This window comes from Dysidea avara, chromosome 3, assembly GCF_963678975.1.
Source record: "Dysidea avara chromosome 3, odDysAvar1.4, whole genome shotgun sequence".
NCBI classification, from domain to species: domain Eukaryota; kingdom Metazoa; phylum Porifera; class Demospongiae; order Dictyoceratida; family Dysideidae; genus Dysidea; species Dysidea avara.
Genome location: NC_089274.1, coordinates 35,538,123 through 35,559,916, shown reverse-complemented (window position 1 = coordinate 35,559,916; position 21,794 = coordinate 35,538,123). Strand labels below are relative to the sequence as shown.

The 21,794-nt window shown below is 38.8% G+C and overlaps 2 protein-coding genes and 1 long non-coding RNA gene across 6 annotated transcripts in view; 2 read left to right on the top strand and 1 right to left on the bottom strand.

Moving 5' to 3' along the window:
* The window catches only part of LOC136250836 (uncharacterized), a 118,318-nt gene extending 113,541 nt beyond the window's left edge, over positions 1-4,777 (top strand). Inside the window, exons 14-18 of the mRNA XM_066043161.1 lie at positions 23-176; positions 226-318; positions 373-486; positions 535-620; positions 4,431-4,777. Coding sequence (XP_065899233.1) covers positions 23-176; positions 226-318; positions 373-486; positions 535-620; positions 4,431-4,632 — 649 coding nt within the window. The 3' untranslated portion in view covers positions 4,633-4,777. The remainder of the gene's footprint in view (positions 1-22; positions 177-225; positions 319-372; positions 487-534; positions 621-4,430) is intronic.
* Positions 4,778-5,226: 449 nt separating this feature from the next.
* The window catches only part of LOC136250835 (uncharacterized), an 86,317-nt gene continuing 69,749 nt past the window's right edge, over positions 5,227-21,794 (top strand). For 2 of the 3 annotated variants that reach the window (XM_066043156.1, XM_066043157.1), the window contains exon 1: positions 5,227-5,331. The gene's annotated coding sequence lies outside the window, so the exon portion shown is untranslated. Of the gene's footprint in view, positions 5,338-21,794 lie in introns of all 3 variants that reach the window. The other variant, XM_066043159.1, reaches the window with a different exon arrangement.
* LOC136251931 (uncharacterized) lies at positions 13,626-21,749 on the bottom strand. 2 transcript variants are annotated; one of them, XR_010699278.1, is made up of 5 exons: positions 21,324-21,749; positions 20,370-20,435; positions 20,194-20,287; positions 19,892-20,098; positions 13,626-13,889 (listed from the first exon to the last, which is right to left on the bottom strand). It is a non-coding gene; the product is annotated as an uncharacterized lncRNA (long non-coding RNA). The 2 variants fall into 2 exon arrangements; XR_010699277.1 differs by having other exon boundaries at positions 21,328-21,749.

Here is a 21,794-nt window from a genome sequence, read left to right as displayed (position 1 = left end):
TAATGACATTTTGTGTATCTAGAATTGGTGTTGTTGCTCATGAAAAACTACCGTTGCTTCTGTTGAAGTCTTGTCAGGAGATTGCAGCAGGAATGGCTTACCTTAGTGGCAAACAGTTTGTTCACAGAGATTTGGCAGCAAGAAATATTCTTGTTTCTGAATCAGTTACATGCAAGGTAAGAGAGTACTTCACACAGAGGCTACTGTGGTGCTTTATTTCTGAAGATTGCTGATTTTGGAATGTCACGTGATCTACTTGATGAAAACTACTATGTCACTTCAGGAGGGAAAATACCAGTGAAATGGACAGCTCCTGAGGTATTTGTTTCTTTCTACACAATCTACCATACTTCACAACTTTTTGTAACTCAGGCAATAAATTACAAGAAGTATTCTGGTCAGAGTGATGTGTGGAGTTATGGAGTTGTACTGTATGAAATATGGAGCTTGGGATGTGAACCATATGAGTGGTTAAATCTTCTTGAGGTAACCAAGTAAAAATTTTCAGGTATTTAATCTATATGCATCTTTTAGACAGTAGAAAAGGTTGATACTGGATACAGACTCCCACCACCTCCTGGTTGTCCCAGAACCATATACCGAGTGATGATTAAGTGTTGGTATGTTAATCACATTGGTTATGCTGATGTTTTATCATGACTCACTTCCTAACAATACTTAGTTAGCATGTATTATTCTGCTACGTGTCTATTGTAAGTGTAAACAATCACTGTCTTTTAGTAGAAGTCTGAAACCTTTGTTTCAAAAATGAAATTTTCTTTTCCATTATGCTGCTATGATCTGAGTAAATAGCTAGTCATCAGATTTATAAACTTATGATTTGCCAAATTTGGTAAATTGTATGTGTGGAAGACTTTTTCAAAAACCTGGTTACATTCATGAGGATTTTGGTATTCAGATAGTAAATACTTAAGTATTTGTTAAATAACATGATCCATTATCATATGTACTTACAACCACCCTGGCTTTTTATGGGATGCACCTTTTTTCACAGCTTGGTTGTCTGAGTATAGATATCATTTCTTTCTATATTTGCAAGCCCCAAAACTGAGGAACAGCAGAAAAACATAAGTTTTTAATTTTGTGTGTTTTGTTTTATTGTTTTTGTAATATGTACTGACAATTTTGTAACTGTAGAATACTTTGGATGATTACATTATAAGAATATCTCAACCGCATACTTTCTGCAGATGTTTGGTTTTTGCAGTATTTTTAATCTAACCGTTTCTGTAAAATTATTACTTCATCTACATGCTGATTTTTAGCTTAGTCCCTAGGAGGTTTTCCTGGTAGCCTCGATAACAAATTATTTGCTGAACTTAATTCAAGTGCCATATTTGGTTTTCAAGTTATAACTCATTGGCTATTATTCCGATTTCCTTCAAGCCACCAAATGACTCATCTGCAGTGGTTACTCCATCTACACACTAATTTCTAACATATTATAACTTTCCCTGTAGGGGTGACAATATATTGTTACTTTTTATACAAATGGTTGGTTATAACTCCGTAGTACTAGCTTTCCAGATTGAGCAAGGTGGCTGTGTTATAGCATATGCCAGCCGCAAATTGATGGGAGATGCTAGCTGTAGACATTTTGGAAATGCTGATCTCTTATACTGCTTACTGGTCATCATGGATTAGTTTGCTAAATGGGTTGGTGAAGTTCCACTCCATGACCAAACAGCAGTTTCAATCATTGATGCTATCATCAGGCCATGTAGTGGTGCTTGAATAAGCATAAACTTCAGTTGTGAAAAGGCTTTATTGCAGTCCTCAGTCCATGAAAAAGGAGATGACGTTTTGGTCAGACCATGAAGAGGTGTGCACTATCTGTCCAAGGGGACATCTGCTGCCCCACACAGGCATTTCCCTGCCAGTAATCTCTTGCTAAGTCTCCTGGTCTACCACAATGCAAGTGCAGCATCTTTGATTGGCTCTTTTTACTAGACAGGAACACTGAGTGCGCCCCAGCTGCTTGCAGTAATGACAATGTTGTGTACTTTCTCTCTTTGGTTTTGTGGTAAGTGCATACGTCTGTTCTGTCAGCTGTTGTATTTGAGTCCTTAGTTCATTAAATTTAGTTGCTTAAGTGGATACTGGTTTTTCTTGTTCATTAACTGCCATCAAAAGGTTAACAACAGAGTTAAGGCTATTTGCCATACTGACTGCGCATAGCTGCCTACTTATGCTATATGGGTCCAGGTAAACTTGTCACAAACTGGTGTAATGATAATGACTTGGCCATTTCTGCTCCAACCCTGGCATTGCTTGCTTTAGCAATTACTTAAGGTTGTGAAGGTAAAGAACTATGGCTTCTCCAGGACAAAGTTTGTGAGAGTAAAATTCTTCTAACTAGACAAATTCTGTAGGTGCCCTCTTACTGATCAGTAGGCCTGTAGCAAATTTGCCAACATAATAAAAAGCCGGTTTGCAATAGAATTTGTCACGTTTGCGATGGAGAGAATCCATTACCTTGGCAATTAAATTTGGCGTGCTTGTTATAGGCACTATTGCATTAGAATTCAGCACATTTGCAGGAAATTTCATCATAACTCATTGTTTGTTCTATAAGCAGTGACAGGCAAAGATAGTAAGTTATTGTGGGCGTGCATCCATGAATGCATGATGCCATCGCATAGTACGATAGCAATACTATACAATAGGTTTGGGCTTTTTGGCCAAAAATATCACCATAAACCATCATCACAATACCTTCATAGTGCCATAGCAGTATTGGTTAGGTATATCCAAGTGCCTTCAGTATGACCTGAAATGCTTCCTTTGAGTGGATTTTTTACTGACTGCCTGAATAATGCAATTAGGGATCAAAGAAATAGAAAGAAGTAAAACAAGAGAGGTCGCTACATCTGCAGATATACTAGTGGACCATTTAATCCCTAATTCAGTCATGGGATGGGTATACACTGAACTAGGAATTAAATGTTCACTAGTATATCTTCTGGTGTAGGGTGACCTCCCTTGTTTCCCTACTTTTTTCTATGATCCCTTGAAATTCTTAATTTGTGACCCAGTCTGGGAAAATTCGTCTTATCGCCCATGTCAGCAGATTGGATTTTTTTTTACCCAGAACACAAAGCTACATGAATAAACTACCTAATTTCACAATCAAATCAGCTAGACTTGAGTGGTCTGGTTTTGCTTGCTACTTTTCCCAAGCCCAGTGGCGATCCGTATGTGCAGTGTGGGACCTTAATGGAGCTGTGGTCAGCCTGGGAATTGCTGTATGTGGCTGTACAGCTCCATGGTGTGAAATAAACTCTGCTGTGTATTTCTTTTCATTTTAGCTAGTTTTGATACCTTTAATGGCCCATAACTTGGCCTAATTCATCCCTATGCCTTCCTTTTCAATTTTTGAACAGTCTCTTGCCTCCCCATTTGGAGCTCACCTGTTACAGTCAACAACAGTTTCAAAACTATCTAAAATGGCAGGAAACTTAGTTATTGGCTACTTGCACAGTGGATGCTCTGGAAGGTAAGGAATTGGTATAAAACATGTGAAAATTTGGTACACAAGGCTTCAACCATTGGTGAGCTACAGCACACCAAACCGGAATTTCTCAATACAGACGATAAGACCAATTTTCCCAGACTGGGTCACATTTTTCCTTGTACCTGTTTATTAAGGAATTTCTGGGTATGTAACTAAGTGTAGTGGTTAAAGAGATGTAAATATTAGGCACTCACCTGGTGGTATAATAATATCTGTCAATATTGAACCACAGTGTGGGAATCCTTATCAAGCATCCTATAATTATAAGTGCTGAAAACAAACTAATTACTACAAGTTCTGGTTAGTCAAGAACTGCTTTATGTAGGTGATCTTGTTTAGTCAGGTACTCACTGATTAGAATTTCCAAAAGTGATGAATCCTAATGTAAATAATGCCTATAATTCTTGAGCTTTAATTACCAAAGTGATGAATTCTATTGTAAACGTGATGAATTATACTGCAAAAGTGGCAAATTCTATTACTAACCAGATGAAGTCAGTTGCAGAGGTGATGAATTCAATAGCAAAATCCTGTGTTGTCATGCTTTGTGCATGGACTATGAACTATACAAATACACATGCTGGAATTGGATATACCACTCAGTCTGCAAGAATGGTACAGGTTGAATACATCCAGATCCTAGCTGTATGGCTTCCTTAGCAACTTGTCTAGACTGTCTAGAGATTCAGTCATTATCTGGCCTGGGAATTTTTCTGCAATTCAGTATAGCAGTTGGTTTTTATTTCAGTATTCACTGATGTCAAGTTTCTGCATTTACAAGCATCAGCCTTCTTGCAGGTCCCTATGTATGTAATGACCATCCTATTTTGTCTATCTAAACAACTCCAGTTGGTGGCTTATCTTTTATTCACATGCAGTAATTTTTGTTCTGTAGGAACCCTGAACCAAAGCCTCGACCTGAATTTGGACAGATTACACAACTACTAGCTGGTAATCATAGCTATGTGTTGGGCTGGTCTGATGAAGACAAGCAATATGGTGGTGAAGATGCTATAAAGTTGGGAGGTCATTTGGAGTCTGCTAACAACCTTTATTATGATCTTCAGATGACATATAAACAATACAACCAATATTAGATGTTTGTACATAGTTATTTATATATTTGTAGTTTGATTTTTGCTCTTGTAGTTATTTCTTAATAGCTACTTCTAGCTTTTTTGCATTTTAACTAAACTAAGGCCTTTTTGTTTTTGTGTGGTTAATCCTTGGATATTACATCAATATTTGCATATTTTTGTAGCTAGCTAGCAACTTTACTCCTATAAAGTGCCAATGTAGTTCATTCCATGTATGAGAATCAGTCCATCAATAACTAAGATGGGGTGGTGGGCTGACTAGTCCACTTTCTGTAAATGGTCTCGCATGGCCAGACCATTTTTTTTGCTGATCACTCAAAAAGCAATCTGGCCATGCGAGACCATCTTTCACGGTGTGGAAAGTACTTATGCCAGAGGTACCGTATAGCTTAAACATTTCGAGGGGGGGGGGGGGGGGGGGGGGGATTTCGCGGTTTTGGGGGCTACCAGCGAAATTTTTATCCTTGAAATATTTGTATAATACCTCGTGTAATACATTTTGGGAGTGATTGCAAATCCGTTACTTTTAGCAACATTGCAAATATTTGCCCCTTGAGGGGCGCCTAATCTCTGTTTACGCGCCTCTAATAAATATCCAACGCGAAGCAGGAAATACAATTCAGAGACTAAGCAGCTAAGTATTCAGAGTGGTCTAGTTCTTGTTATTCTGGACGTGACAGGGCGGAGCAACATTGTATATAATAGGTACGTGATGTCTATTGGACACAGTTACATTATATAGATACTGTAGTCATCGATAATATACCCCGGCACAAGGGTCTGCCTTCTGTGCAAACCCTCCAGTGCCCAACTGATAGACTTGATAATCATAAAATTCCCAACTTAGGTGGCCTCCCTGGTTTGACCACTGAGTGTGGCGCTTGGCCGGTATCCGGGTGGCCTGCAGATCGAAGTCACGCTGGGGTTGGCTTTTTTTTCAGCATTTGTCCCACTTTACTTTAGGATACTAGACTCATCGATTTTCGCTTAGGTTCCCTGGGCTAGTGGTGAAGCACCTCGCACAGGCTCTGCCTTCTGTGCAAACCCTCCAGTGCCCAACCGGTAGACTAAAAAAATAAATAAAAGGGTATATTATCTAGCTATGCTGTAGTTGTGCGGCGCAAACTGTTATTTAGTTCAATTTCCTCCCTCAAACTATTCAGGCTGTACAGCATGCATACCTAGCTAATTTATGAAACTATTCTGACGTCGGGTGTAGCTTCGTACACTCGAACAACGTTTATATATCGTACTGATTTATTATGACTCAACCACAAGATTATTAAATTGTTTGTAGTACTAATTGGCTCGCTAATAGCCATGACTACATAGTACAGAATTGTGGTGACTTTAATTATGGCGTGCAACGAGTAGGCATAGCTGATATAAATAGTCCAATCCAAGTTTGGTTGCTCTGCTGAATTGGAAAGCTCCTGCAAGACTTGGAATAGGCTACTGGCTGGGTTTCATCCTGGCCAACTATCATTTCTCTTACGAGCCGCTTCTGATACACTCCCCACTGCTATAAATCTGCGGAGGTGGTCAGTACAATGTGATTCAAAGTGTTTATTATGCGATTCCTCCCGACCCACAACAGCTCATATCTTGAATGGTTGCCCTGTTGCATTAAATCAGCAACATTACACCTATCGTCATAACCAGGTGCTTACTGCTCTAGCCACTATGCTTACTAATGCTTTTGCTGACTGTCCACCTATTCAAGTGTTTGCTGACTTGAATAACCACCGAGCCTGTGAAGCTCCTCAAGCTACCATTCCAACTTCGATTCTGATAACTCTATATCGCCCTGATATTGTTGTGTACAATTCGCAAGTCCATTCTGTTGCTATGTTGGAATTGACCTGTCCACTAGACTCTGCCCATCATCTGGAATCAGCACGGAATAGAAAGCAATCGAAAGTTGAATATTTACAATTATTGGCAGAATTTGACAGATTACGTATCTCCAGTAATTATGAAACTATAGAGATTTCAGCACTTGGCCATTACCAACCAGCCTCCATTGGAAACTACCTGAACTTCATCAAATTTTCCAACCCCACCATAACTATCCCCAAATCTATTGTAAGGAATTGTTTAGATGATGCTGCCTACCAAAGTATTCTAGCCTCTGAGAGGATATTTTTGGCTAGGAATAATAAAGAGTGGCTGGATGTGACTGGTATTAGTTAATTTATATAGCTTCTTTTTATTTTATTTTTATATTCACACACTTGCCATGCCCACGTAGGTTCTTCCGTAGGACAATACACGTGGTCGCATGTGACCGAGGACTATCACACTTTCTGTAATTTATGTACTTTCATCACTTCATAATTGATGGTTTTCTCTCTCTATCATTGTAGTCATGTGTAGAATGTTGATATGTACAGGTGCACAAAAGCAAGCCCATTTTCATGGTGTGTTTTGTTTCGTTGTAGCTATGTTCTTTTATTATATCATAGTAGTCACTTTGTTTCTTGTAGACAAAAAAAAGTACAGTAAGAATTAGCATGTGCATCACAAGCTGCAAAGCATTTCACTACAAAAACACTGTTGCTGGTTGAGTTCCCAGTTTGCCTTTTCAGCATACCAATAATCAAACGGTACGGTCGTTCCGTTTTTTTTTCACGCTGCCCAAAATTCTGCATTAAAAAGCATCCTAGAGATATCTATGAAAATCACCTTTACGGAATAGTACTAGTCCATGTAATACATAAAATACAACAAAACACTTACAAGTGGCCAGATATAAAAAATTTAAAAATCGCCAGAACTTGAATTTTTGAGGTGGGGTCTATTCTACGGAACGGAATGGAATGATGGACTAAACCACGGAACGGAATGTTTTCTCAAATTGAAGCTTGCAACTTACCATTGTTGAAACTGCCCTTACAAGTTATCAGTGGCACCTCCAGTGGATCATTAAACATAAGATAAAAATAATTAAAGGATCGATTGTGGTTTCTTGTTAGTTGTCATTAGTAACGAAGTATTAATTGTGGGATGAGCTGTATCAGCGATGTTCATCCATGGTTCATCTACGGATATATCAAGAAGGGCATTTTATGTGGGCTGTTTTGCTTATTTTGACTTTAGTAAAAAACAGTCTGGACAGCCTTTTTAAGTCATAAGTCAGTGTACAAATAAAGCAAGCAGGAAGACACTGGTAATAGGAAAGAGCCAGCTGAATTAAAACTTGAAGGATTTTGTGCAGTGTGTGAGGAGCAAATATTTTGGCAGACCACAAGGAGGCTATATTCTTCAAACACCACTGATTCTTCAAACACCACTGAAGTGTATGCATGGAGTTATTAACAGCCGGTGCAGTGGACTAATGCCGTGTTCAATAGTGAGCTGATTTTGTCTGTTGCACAAATTCAAGAATGCGTCTGACTGTTAGCCTTGAATCAGGCTAAATGCCAAAACTCTAAGGTCAACCAAATCTCAATTATAAGCCTTCTATGCATGTGAAACCATGTCCATAGCCACCAGGCAAACATGATTTGGACCAGGATGTGTGTGTAATTTCAATGTATCTAGTCAGACACCTGAAATGGAACACACATAATTACATACCACCTAAGAATCCTAGGATTTCTTAAGTGTAACATTTCACATGCTTCACTTCCAACAAAATAGGCTAAATTTATCTGTCTAATTTCAAGTGATTCCCAGTCCAGCTGGTCCATGAAATTACAGTGGGATCACATGTATTTGTTACAGTGCAGGCTGCTCTGTGTTAGATCTACTCGAGTTGAGATTTCAAGGTAGACTGCCAATGTACCGACACTGTTGTAGCATGTTTAAGTGGAGGACAAATGAATACAGTAATGCTAGATGAAATTGATATCCCATTTTGATTTGTACCTCCACTTTGCAACATATTCAAGAACAAGAAGTTACCACCCTTTTAATCTCCAACCACTGTCGTTAATTAACCAAGAACTCACCAATCATTGTTCCATCTACAATTTTGCTTTGGAACAATAATTATCTAAAGGCTCTAATTCATAAAGTATTTAAATCTGTAATTCACCTTATTGTAGTTGTACTAATTTTATTGATTTGTCTATGTTTTCTTCATTTTCCTTTGAAGTTGTGCAGTATAGGTAACAAAGATAAATCTTCTCTCCCATTTTATTCTAGGATTTCTAGTGACTAAGAAAAACTTACTAGTAATTATTTGTATACAGGCTCAAATTGAGAAAATCTAAAGAAAGTGAATTAATATTATACAGTCAGTTTGCTTTTGGATATTTAATGTCTCCAACTGCAACAAAAATTCAATGAATCCATGCATCTCATCGCTGGTCGTCTGAACATTCTGAAAGTGATACCTCACTCAATCAACCATATATTCTGTTTATTAGACTGAATAAAGTCATGATCACCTAGCCTTTTCCTGTCACCAGTAACTTTCTAGTTAATTTCTCTGTGGATATTATGCTCTGAAACTGAAGAAATTGAATGGTCTTCTAAACTATCTTGTCAAGATCAGCAGAAACAACTGACATCCAATCGGCTGCTGTAGTGTAGTAACAAAACTTGCCTTGGTCATGTAATAAATGAATTGAAGAGACCTGCTTGATATATCAGGTAGTAGAGCAATCACTGCACGAGACAGCTATTAATATTTTATTGTTATCCTATTCCATTTCCTGGAGACTCCACTGATAAAATGCAATTTCAGCAATGATAGCAGCTAGCCAAGCTGCAAGTTTTGATCCAGAAAGCATTCCATTCTGTAAAATAGACTCCATCCTGGATTCAACTCACTACTCAGGTTGAGATATCTGGCATTTAGTCCACTACTCTGTTAATGAATCATTGATGTTCACGCATTATAGCCTCCTTGAGGTATCTGAATGTTCACTCCTCACACACTGCACAAAATTCCTTTAGATTCTGCTTAGACTGAGTTGGTTCAGCTTGTCACCATACTTGTTTCCTTTGTACTAGTGTAGCTACACACTGATTTATGCCGATTATAAAGGCTGGGCCCCATATTGTACATTCGAAAGTCAAAGTAAGCAAAAACAACTCACATACTAGTAAAAACAAGTCATGCATTAAGTTCCCTACTTGATACATCCGAAGATGAACACATCGAGTCAGCTATTCCCACAATTAGTCCTTCGTTACTAATCCTGCTAATGACAACCAACAAGAACCCACAATCAATCCTTAAATTCGTTTTATCTTTCTTGGGGTGCATTTGATTACCTGCTGGAAGTGCCACCGATAACTTGTACAGCAATGGTAAGCTGCTAGCTTCAATTTGAGAAAGCATTCCGTTCCGTAGTTTAGTCCATCATTCCGTTCCGTTCCGTAGAATAGACCCCACCAATTTTTGACTGACTTTCTGACTGACTGACTGACTGACTGACCACAGTCACAAGCCTAGAGGCCAAACGAAGCAGTGCACGGCCACCATGTTACACCACAATAACAACCAGTGGCATGGGATGTGACTAGTGTGTGCCCTCTGTGCCTTGTCTTTTCTTTTTTCTTCAATCAGGCTTCTTGTCTTCTTCTTCATCCAATGAAACCATTAATTTTCTGTATCGACACATTCTCTAAGCAGCATAATAGACACCACAAGATTATTTAAGGTGCTTAGACTATGCACTACTGTACAGAGGTACCGGTACCAGATAGCTTTCATGATAGATCACAAGATCACGCCCATTCTTTACTATACACATTATCGATCTATCCATTGAAACCACAATGACACACCCCTTTTACGCTTGCTGTATTTCAGTGAACACACACCTTCAAGTTGGAAGGCTGACTTGAGATGCTCTAATAATCGATTGAAACCACGATGACCACGTCCCCTTTTGGGCAAGTGCACATCTTTGCAGGCTGACTCGAGATACTGTAATACAGCAGTCACCCCTAATAGAACAGTCACATGTTTATTAGGGCTGTGCGATACTGCCATTTTAGTATCACGATCGATACTAAAGCCACTATTCACGATACTGAATAGTTCACGATACTTACAAATAAGTCAATCATAGCTGGCACTACATAGCATATTGCTCAGCATTCCTGCAGGAAGTCCTTATAGGTGATAGCAAACTAGCCACTATCATCCTTGTTTACAGTAACAGTTATTGTAACACATGCTTTGAGGTTGTTATGGTGTTCACACCTCTCTGCAGGGGAAACCAGATGGGTGGACTTTATCATTTCCAAGGATTCTTAGCCTAGTACTGCATAACAAATGGATTTTTAATGACAGTAATGTACAGGCATGGTATCACGATAGTTAATAACAAAATATCGCGATATCGATACTTTCAAAATATCGCGATATATCGCTAAAACGGTAGTATCGCTCAGCCCTAATGTTTATAGCTAGCTGTATGCCTTAGCAAAAAACTAAACAAACTAGTATATTAAAATTATAAATTTAAAAATGAAGTAGGGATCCAAGCAATAAAAATGAGTGAAACAAGAAATGAATGATGGCAGTTATTACAGCATAGTTCGGTGGGAAATCCCTACTTTGCCATTGAACACAAAATAATTGCTATAGCTACCATGCCAAAGTAGGGATTTCCCACTGAGCTATGCTGTAATAACTACCACTGTTCATCTCTTGTTTCACTACTTTTTATTGCTGGGATCCCTATATACTTCATTTTTAATTTATAATTTTTAATATACTAGTTGGATTTAATGTAGCGTTAGGCAGGAGTCCATTATGCTTTTTAATCTTCCAATTATTCTTTCTGGCAATTCTTTTTAAATTACCTATTATTCCCAAAATTATTCCCGGAATTTGTGCAAAATCTACCATATTAGTTAGAGTTTTAGATAGGTGACTGCTATATTAGAATTATGGTCTCAAAATTGACTGCTCTATTAGAGTATCTTGATCTTTTTAACCGCTTTTATGCTCGCACTGTTTCAGTGTTGTAGCCAAACAATTTTTGCATCACACTACAAGAAAAAATTATAATTTTGCACTAATTATTCCTAGAACTCATCCAATTATTCTGGAATATTCCCCAATTCTTTCCACTACCTATTATTCCCGAAATTATTCCGGCATAATAGACGCGTCCCTATCTAGCGTATGTTATTGGCTTCAATGACCAAGGTCTTTGTAAAATTTTACCAATTAATCTTCATGATTGAGTATGATATTATAAATAATAATTGACTAGCAACAATGGTGTGTGGTATGGTGATGGAGAGTGCCAAATCTTGGAGTGCTCTGAAGTTACTATGAATGAAACCATGTTCATTGCTGTCTGCAGGCTTACATGGAGCCATGCCCACTAATGTATGAATCATAGCCTAGTCTTGCAGCAGGCCTTGTGAGCCACACCCAATTATTGATAATGCAATACTGTTTGTAGACATATGTACATGGAGACAATGCTAATTTATCAGTACATTGTGTCTAGGGTGCATTGCAGTTTGTAGTAAGCCACACCCACTTATATAAGAAAGTTTTATTGCTGTTTCTAAACTTACATGGAACCACGCCCACTGGCTGATCATTAATTGGGGTAAGCCTGAGCAAGCCCCATACTAGTGAGTTGATGGTATGCATCTCATTCACAAGAAAACATGGATGACTTACAAATGTATCTGCACAATTACATGAACACATGGATAACTTGCAAATGTTTCCATATATACATGTAGCTGGTACATATGTTCATTATGTCAACAGTAACTGGTGTGATTTATTGACACTCCATGTAAGGCAAGAGAAACACCAGAAGGAGGGCATTTGAGATGAGCATGCAAGAAGAAGGGAACTTGGCAGACATATAACAGACAAACAGAAATGTCAGAACAAATGGAATTAAGAAGATCTATGAGACAACAGTACAATGGGCACAGGAGAGATCACTTATTAATAAAACAACATCAATTCATTGTACAACAGTGAAGAACAGCTTACAGTGCTATAATCCCTAAACAAGGTAGTAGGGACAGTAGCTACCCATTTACTTAATACATTTGTTGAGTGCCCAAAATGTAGCTCTTGGTGCACACTTTGGTTTTAGTCAGTGGGTCATCCAGGCCAGTATTGTCTCCAGTGACGCATGTGTGTCTCCAGTTTTGTTTACCATACAATTGAAAACTTGCAGAAGAGTGATTTCAAAGGTGTTTAATTTTGAAGAGTAAGTTGGTTGTTGGTAAACATGCAAGAGTATTTGTGATTTGTCACAAAATTCCCCAGTTATTTAAAATCTACTTGGACTTCGAAATCAAGACGCACGGTAGTGAGGCGCGCAGCCAAGAAACTACGAAGTGCACGCCCAATTAAAAGACGCGGCCACTACTGTGAGTTATTTACGTGTAGGGTCGGTTTTGCAATATTAGCCCTGGATTATGCAACATCTCTCAATGGATTTGTATTGGGTTACGTAATAAAAAAATCTTTAGTCGTCGTCGTTTTCTTGCGACCTTGCTAAAATAAAAAATATAGCCGTATTTAGACATATTTCACTTTATTTCTCTACCTTGTATTACACGTATCATCACATTATACCAGTCATCTTACCCGTGTTTGTACCGGCCATCTAGGCCTGACATTATCTAATTCTGGTTGGCCCTACGCGTATTTTCTCCATTCAAACCTCTAATCCCTACAATAACTTTTGAAAACACGATGTGGATACAAGTCCTAATGTCTGACAAACAAGTTGTGAAAGCGTGCAGACCCATAAGTTCCCTAGGGAAGGCATTTTAAGCAGAAATCTTTAGAGTCCATTTAGTGCCACGCCCCATGTGAGCGTTTATACTCGCGTTTATAATCGGCAGATGTCTTATAAACAAGGTGTGAAAGCGTGATAAAAGAATGTACAGACACTAGGAAAAGTGTATAAATCGTTAGTCAATACTCCATTTAGTGCCATGCACCACTTATGATACAAGAAATATTTTGCAAGTTGTGTGGAATGACCAAAGCTCATGTACACGGTCACAAACCACATTCCAGACAAAACTTTGTTGCCCTACATTATGTACATAATGAAAGCCACAACACAAGCTCCACCTTACACTGATGGTGCTTTGTGGAAGTGTGAACTGCCGTGACAGCTACTAATAAGGCAATTCTAATTGTGGATAAGATGGCTGCAGAATTCATGAAAATTTCTTGCAGTAGAGTAAACATGTAACAGTTTTTTTAACACATAACAAAAATTTAATAAACATCAGTTTAACACCAAGTGATTATTTCTTAGATGTCTTCATGATGACACAAGATTAAGTGAGCCCTGTAAAAGAACAAGCAGGCACTGAATTAAACATTTAAAAATTATATTCAAGGCTATAAGTGAATCTGGTGTACCAGAGGTAACGTAAATGTGTTTTGGTGCCTAAGTATGTAAACATGAACACGAGGAGACCTGTCAAACAACAAGTGGCCACCAAACAGAATGTACAACATGTACATGTTAAATATATCTAATCAAAAACAGCCAAGCTGTAAAAAAAGGAGTGCGGCCCTTGAAAAGGCTATGGTGAAAAAAGATGTGAAATCCAAGGTGCCGGCCAAGAAATGGCTGTGATGGTAGGTTAATGGTAAAAATTTTAATAACGACAAATCAGGTGAATTTGGTGCCGCTTGGTCAATTGGCACAAAATTCACCTGAATTGTCGTTATTAAAATTTTTACTATTAACCTACCATCACAGCCATTTCTTGGCCGCCACCTTGGATTTCACATCTTTTTTCATCATAGCCTTTTCAAGGGCCGCACTCCTTTTTTTACAGCTTGGCTGTTTTTGATTAGATTTCACTTCTTTTTGTATTTGTATACCCCAAAGCCGGCCTATGGCCAGCTTTGGGGCTTTTTAACCTATATATTTTTCTTTACCACAGGAAAAAGAAAAAGATGAAGCAGATTTTATAAATACTTTAACTCATTCTGATTTTATCAGTAAATGTACAAATTATATATATAATGCATATATCAAGAGTTCATTATATTATGAACTCTTGCATATATTTATTACATGTCAATTAATCCCCACAGGATAATTTGCAGCTGATCTCTCTACTGGGTGACTTGAAATGTAGCTGAACTCTCTACAGGGTGATCTGCTTGTACGTAGATGAACTCTTTACAGGATTCTCTCTACAGGGTGGCTTGACTCTAGCTGAACTCTCTGCAGGGTTATCTGTTTGTAGTTGAATTCTCTACAGGGTGATTTGTTTGCAGCTTAACTCTCTACAAGGTAACTTCTTCTAGCTGATCTGTCTACAGGGTGACTTGTTTCTAGCTGGTCTCTCTACAGGGAGATTTGTTTGTAGCTGAATTCTCTACAGGGTGATTTGTTTGCAGCTGAACTCTCTACATGGTGGTTGCTTTGTAGCTGAACTCTCTAAAAGGTGACTTCTTATAGCTGAACTCTCTACAGGGTGATTTGTTTGTAGCTGAAATCCCTACAGGTGATTTGTTTGTAGCTGAACTCTCTACAAGGTGATACTTCTAGGTGATCTCTCTACAGAATGACTTGTTTCTAACTGAACTCTCAACAGGGTGATCTGTTCATAACTGAACTTTCTACTGGGTGATTTGTTTGCAGCTGAACTCTCTACATGGTGGTTTCTTTGTAGCTGAACTCTCTACAAGGTAACTTCTTCCAGCTGATCTCTCTACAGGATGACTTGTTTGTAGCTGAACTCTTTACAGGGTGATACTTCTAGGTGATCTCTCTACAGGGTGACTTGTTTCTAACAGAACTCTCAACAGGGTGATCTGTTCATAGCTGAACTTTCTACTGGGTGATTTGTTTGCAGCTGAACTCTCTACATAATGATTTCTTTGTAGCTGAACTCTCTGCAGGGTGATTTGTTTATAGCTGAAATCCCTACAGGTGATTTGTTTGTAGCTGAACTCTCTACAAGGTGATACTTCTAGGTGATCTCTCTACAGGATGACTTGTTTGTAGCTGAACTCTCTACAAGGTGATACTTCTAGGTGATCTCTCTACAGAATGACTTGTTTCTAACTGAACTCTCAACAGGGTGATCTGTTCATAGCTGAACTTTCTACTGGGTGATTTGTTTGCAGCTGAACTCTCTAATGGGTGGTTTCTTTGTAGCTCAACTCTCTACAAGGTAACTTCTTCTAGCTGAACTCTCTACAGGGTGGTTTCTTTGTAGCTGAACTCTCTACAAGGTAACTTCTTCCAGCTGATCTCTCTACAGGATGACTTGTTTGTAGCTGAACTCTCTACAGGGTGATACTTCTAGGTGATCTCTCTACAGGGTGACTTGTTTCTAACAGAACTCTCAACAGGGTGATCTGTTCATAGCTGAACTTTCTACTGGGTGATTTGTTTGCAGCTGAACTCTCTACATAATGATTTCTTTGTAGCTGAACTCTCTGCAGGGTGATTTGTTTATAGCTGAAATCCCTACAGGTGATTTGTTTGTAGCTGAACTCTCTACAAGGTGATACTTCTAGGTGATCTCTCTACAGGATGACTTGTTTGTAGCTGAACTCTCTACAAGGTGATACTTCTAGGTGATCTCTCTACAGAATGACTTGTTTCTAACTGAACTCTCAACAGGGTGATCTGTTCATAGCTGAACTTTCTACTGGGTGATTTGTTTGCAGCTGAACTCTCTAAAGGGTGGTTTCTTTGTAGCTCAACTCTCTACAAGGTAACTTCTTCTAGCTGAACTCTCTACAGGGTGACTTGTTTCTAGCTGATCTCTCTACAGGGTGATCTGTTCATAGCTGAACTTTCTACAGGGTGATTTGTTTGCAGCTGAACTCTCTGCATGGTAGATTCTTTGTAGCTGAACTCTCTACAATGTGACTTCTTCTAGCTGAACTCTCTACCGGGTGACTTGTTTCTAGCTGATCTCTCTACAGGGTGACTTGTTTCTAGCTGATCTTTCTACAGGGTGATTTGTTTGCAGCTGAACTCTCTACATGGTGGTTTCATTGTAGCTGAACTCTCTACAAGGTGATACTTCTAGGTGATCTCTCTACAGGATGACTTGTTTCTAACTGAACTCTCAACAGGGTGATCTGTTGATAGCTGAACTTTCTACTGAGTGATTTGTTTGCAGCTGAACTCTCTACATGGTGGTTTCTTTGTAGCTGAACTCTCTACAAGGTAACTTCTTCTAGCTGATATTTTTACAAGGCATATTTGTTTGTAGCTGAGTTCTCTACAGGGTGATTTGTTTGCAGCTGAACTCTCTACATGGGAGTTTCATTGTAGCTGAACTCTCTACAATGTGACTTCTTCTAGCTGAACTCTCTACAGGGTGACTTGTTTCTAGCTGATCTCTCTACAGGGTGATCTGTTCATAGCTGAACTTTCTACAGGGTGATTTGTTTGCAGCTGAACTCTCTGCATGGTAGTTTCTTTGTAGCTGAACTCTCTACAATGTGACTTCTTCTAGCTGAACTCTCTACAGGGTGACTTGTTTCTAGCTGATCTCTCTACAGGGTGACTTGTTTCTAGCTGAACTCTCTACAGGTGATTTTTTTGCAGCTGAACTCTCTACATGGTGGTTGCTTTGTAGCTGAACTCTCTAAAAGGTGACTTCTAGCTGAACTCTCTACAGGGTGATCTTTTCATAGCTGAACTCTCTACAGGATGATTTGTTTGCAGCTGAACTCTCTACATGATGATTTCTTTGTAGCTGAACTCTCTACAGGGTGATTTGTTTGTAGCTGAACTCCCTACAAGGTAACTTCTTCTAGCTAATCTTTCTACAGGCGATTTGTTTGTAGCTGAGTTCTCTACAGGGTGTTTGTTTGCAGCTGAACTCTCTACAATGTGACTTCTTCTAGCTGAACTCTCTACAGGGTGACTTGTTTCTAGCTGATCTCTCTACAGGGTGATCTGTTCATAGCTGAACTTTCTACAGGGTGATTTGTTTGCAGCTGAACTCTCTGCATGGTAGTTTCTTTGTAGCTGAACTCTCTACAATGTGACTTCTTCTAGCTGATCTCTCTACAGGGTGACTTATTTCTAGCTGATCTTTCTACAGGGTGATTTGTTTGCAGCTGAACTCTCTACATGGGAGTTTCATTGTAGCTGAACTCTCTACAATGTGACTTCTTCTAGCTGAACTATCTACAGGGTGACTTGTTTCTAGCTGATCTCTCTACAGGGTGACTTGTTTCTAGTTTAACTCTCTACAGGTGATTTGTTTGCAGCTGAACTCCCTACATGGTGGTTTCTTTGTAACTGAACTCTCTACAAGGTATCTTCTTCTAGCTGATCTTTCTACAGGGTGATTTGTTTGTAGCTAGATTATCTATAGAGTGATTTATTTGCAGCTGAACTCTCTACAAGGTGACTTCTTCTAGGTGAACTCTCTACAGAGTGATTGATTTTTTTTGCAGCTGAACTCTCTACATGGTGGTTTATTTGTAGCTGAACTCTCTACAAGGTATCTTCTTCTAGCTGATCTTTCTACAGGGTGATTTGTTTGTAGCTGGATTCTCTACAGGGTGATTTTTTTGCAGCTGAACTCTCTACATGGTGGTTGCTTTGTAGCTGAACTCTCTAAAAGGTGACTTCTTCTAGGTGAACTCTCTACAGGGTGATCTTTTCATAGCTGAACTCTCTACAGGATGATTTGTTTGCAGCTGAACTCTCTACATGATGATTGTAACTGAACTCTCTACAGGATGATTTGTTTGCAGCTGAACTCTCTACATGATGATTGTAACTGAACTCTCTACAGGGTGATTTGTTTGTAGCTGAACTCTCTACAGGGTGATCTGTTTGCAGCTGAACTCCCTACAAGGTAACTTCTTCTAGCAGATCTTTCTACAAGGCATATTTGTTTGTAGCTGAGTTCTCTACAGGGTGATTTATTTGCAGCTGAACTCTCTACATGGTAGTTTCTTTGTAGTTGAACTCTCTACAATGTAACTTCTTCTAGCTGATCTCTGTACAAGATGACTTGTTTCTAACTGAACTCTCTACAGTGTGATCTGTTCACAGCGGAACTTTCCAATGGGTGATTTGTTTGCAGCTGAACTCTTTGCATGATTGTTTCTTTGTAACTGAACTCTCCACAAGGTAACTTCTTCTAGCTGATCTCTCTACAGGGCAATTTGTTTGAGCTGAACTCTCTACATGATGGTTTCTTTGTAGCTGAACTCTCTATTAGGTATCTTCTTCTGGCTGATCTGACTACAGGGTGACTTGTCTGTAGCTGAATTCCGTACAGAATAACTTGCAATGTAATATAATTGAGTAAATTATAAATGCAGCTGAATACTTTATTAGGGTGACTGTTCTATTAGAGTATCTCGATCTCGTATTTGTTACACGTAGTTGTCTTTCAAATCATAACTCAGTGGTTTGTAATCCGATTCTTGTATACTACTGCAAGGACTTTCTATGATGATTATTCCAGCTACATACTGATTTTCAGCTCACTGCTCTAAGCGGTTTGCCTGGTAGACACGAAAACTAATAGTTTTTTTATTCATAAAAATTGATCGCGTAATTTTGACACAGGTCGGGTTTTGTGTCATATCTCCATGGTCTTTATCTCGATTCCTTTCAAACCACAAAAAGGCACCCCTACGATGGTTGCTCCATCTACATATCAATTTTCAACTGATTCCTCAAAGGAGTTTACCCTGTAGGCGTGATAGACCTTCGACCTTATTTTACGCAAATAATCGGTCATAACTCCGTGAATGTTCATCGGATTCCTACCAAAGTTGGTACAGAAATCCGCCTTAATGAGCCCTTTAAGTGTGCCAAATTTCAGCCCGATCCGAGTACGCATTCGTGTTTTATGGCGGATTTTGTGAAGTGTGCGAAATGAAGAAGTAGATGAAGAAGAAAAAAAACGAAGAAATTAAAACGAAATTTTGTTCGCTCGTATCTCGGAAATGGCTAGAGCGATTTTCTTCAAATTTGGTGTGTAGACTCCCCTAGCTGGCCGGCACGTCTGTAGTAAATTTGGTTCCAATAGGATAAGGGATCACAGAGCTACATAGGTGTGCAAATTGCGTTTTCTTTCTTCCTGTTAATATACTCACGGGTGGCACGCCGACTTCTTGGGCCGCACGACACACTACCGTGTGTCTTGATTTCTTAGCTATACAACAGGAAATTCAGGATTGCAATTTTTGCAATTCCCACTTTTAAGCTAAGCAAATACCTGATATATTGTTTAACCCATTTTACAACCAATACCTGATCTTAAGTAACATTAAGTTACACTAGTGCATAAAAGTACAACTTATAAAGCAATTGCTGTGAGCTTGTGCACATACCTTAAGTCAAAGCTGCTAATCAGACAACTGGCCAATTATCACTAGGGCTGGGCTTGTGGTCACCACAAAACACGACTTGCTCGATATTCTGACAACACAAGAGACCAGTCCTGTAAAACAACAAGCAAGCATTTTTCCCTGGTCAAACGTGACTTACCATGACTATATCCGACTGCTAGTACATGAACTGCTATGACCAGATGGCGCCTGCAAAACCGACAGTGTCATTAATACGTACAATATACCAAAAAATCTGGGTACTAGGAAAACATTAATACTATACGCACGACACGTAAACTGACCTGGGTATTAGTTTGTTACCATCATATGAGATAGTACAATATCAACTAATCATGTAGAAATTCATGACACCTTTTGACATCACAATATTGAGCACTACAAAAAGAAAACACCATATAATTCCTCGAGTTCTGTATGTAAACTGATCCGAAATTCACAATACTAATAAGGGTCCTACCTGGTCCAGAGTTAAGTATCACAACCACATCCACTGTTGGTGGGTAAATCACTATGACTAGATTGCCTGTAAAAACAGATAGGTGAGCATTAAACGCAATACGCTTAAATTTGTTACTTTTTATACAAAATAAACATTTGGGGATTTTATTCATTTAAACAGTTGACATTGTTACACAGAGACCTGAATAGACAGGCATATCAAGAAGTTTGCGGACATTTGCTATACTTTTGTTCATGGCAAAAATTCCAGCTGGAACAGGCATGTCCAATACATTTCAATTGAAAAATTATTAAAAATTTAATTAATTATCGTGTACCACCTATCTCGAGTCTGTTTAGTAACTTTCTGAATTTGATACATGTAGAGCAACTCTCTGCAAGTACAATGATGCCAAACGAAGTCCAATTCCCGGAAATTTTGGCTCGTCAAAATGGCCTAAACTGACCAGATTTCCCCATACATTTTGTATTGAGTGTTTTGGAGTCATGCAATAAAAGGCATAATAACCCACGACACGTGATAGACACCTTAGATTCGAACCAGATTTGGAAATAGCAGTGAATAGCGATTAAGATGAGCTATAGCAGAAGGAAATCAGAGGAAATTTAAGCTTGTAATTTTAAGGTTGAGAATCACTTACTTTTTCTATGGCAAATTGAATGCCGGATATTTGGAAAGGAACGCTCTGATCTATTTCGATGTCTTGACAGCCATTGTTAACCTTCACTACATTAGTGTTACAATGAAACAAAAGCACTGTGAATTAGTTCTGCAGGTCAGTTTGTGAAAATTACAGTGTTCCGTGATTAAGCAAAATAATGTCTGTGCCATGCAGTAAACTTCTTTGTATGTTTCACTGTACATAAATTCAGTAATTTAGACCAGAACATGTGACTCATGATGGGTATACTTTTTCATATAAACATTGATATCTGACACAGATTCGCTTACTGACTTTCACCTGCAGCCAAAGTTCCAAGACTTCTAATGATGATGTAAACAGGATAGCCACGGTTTTTTGGTAATTGGTCCGTACACCTTGTCAACAATCTCGCCATGAGATAATACGAGCTAGTGGAGCTACCAGGAGTTTTCGCCTGGCGGGTTTCTAAAATACCGTAAATTCGGTTAATCAGTGTGTGTCGATGATCTAATCCTCGATCTAATCAGTTTCGTTAACCTCCACTCCAGACTCTTATTCTTTCATACTTCAGCAACGGTGTACGGCCTCTGCATTAAAGTACACCTCACCATGAAATGAAATCCAGTTACAATAAGACTTAATGTAGTCTCGTTACTTCTCTCTCACTCTCCTTGGACTGCCATTTTAAACAACAACAGTTCAATTTTAACGAGAATTTTAATTAAAACCGCATATCACGTGTGTCCGCTTGGAACGTTCCAAGGGACTTCACCTAAATA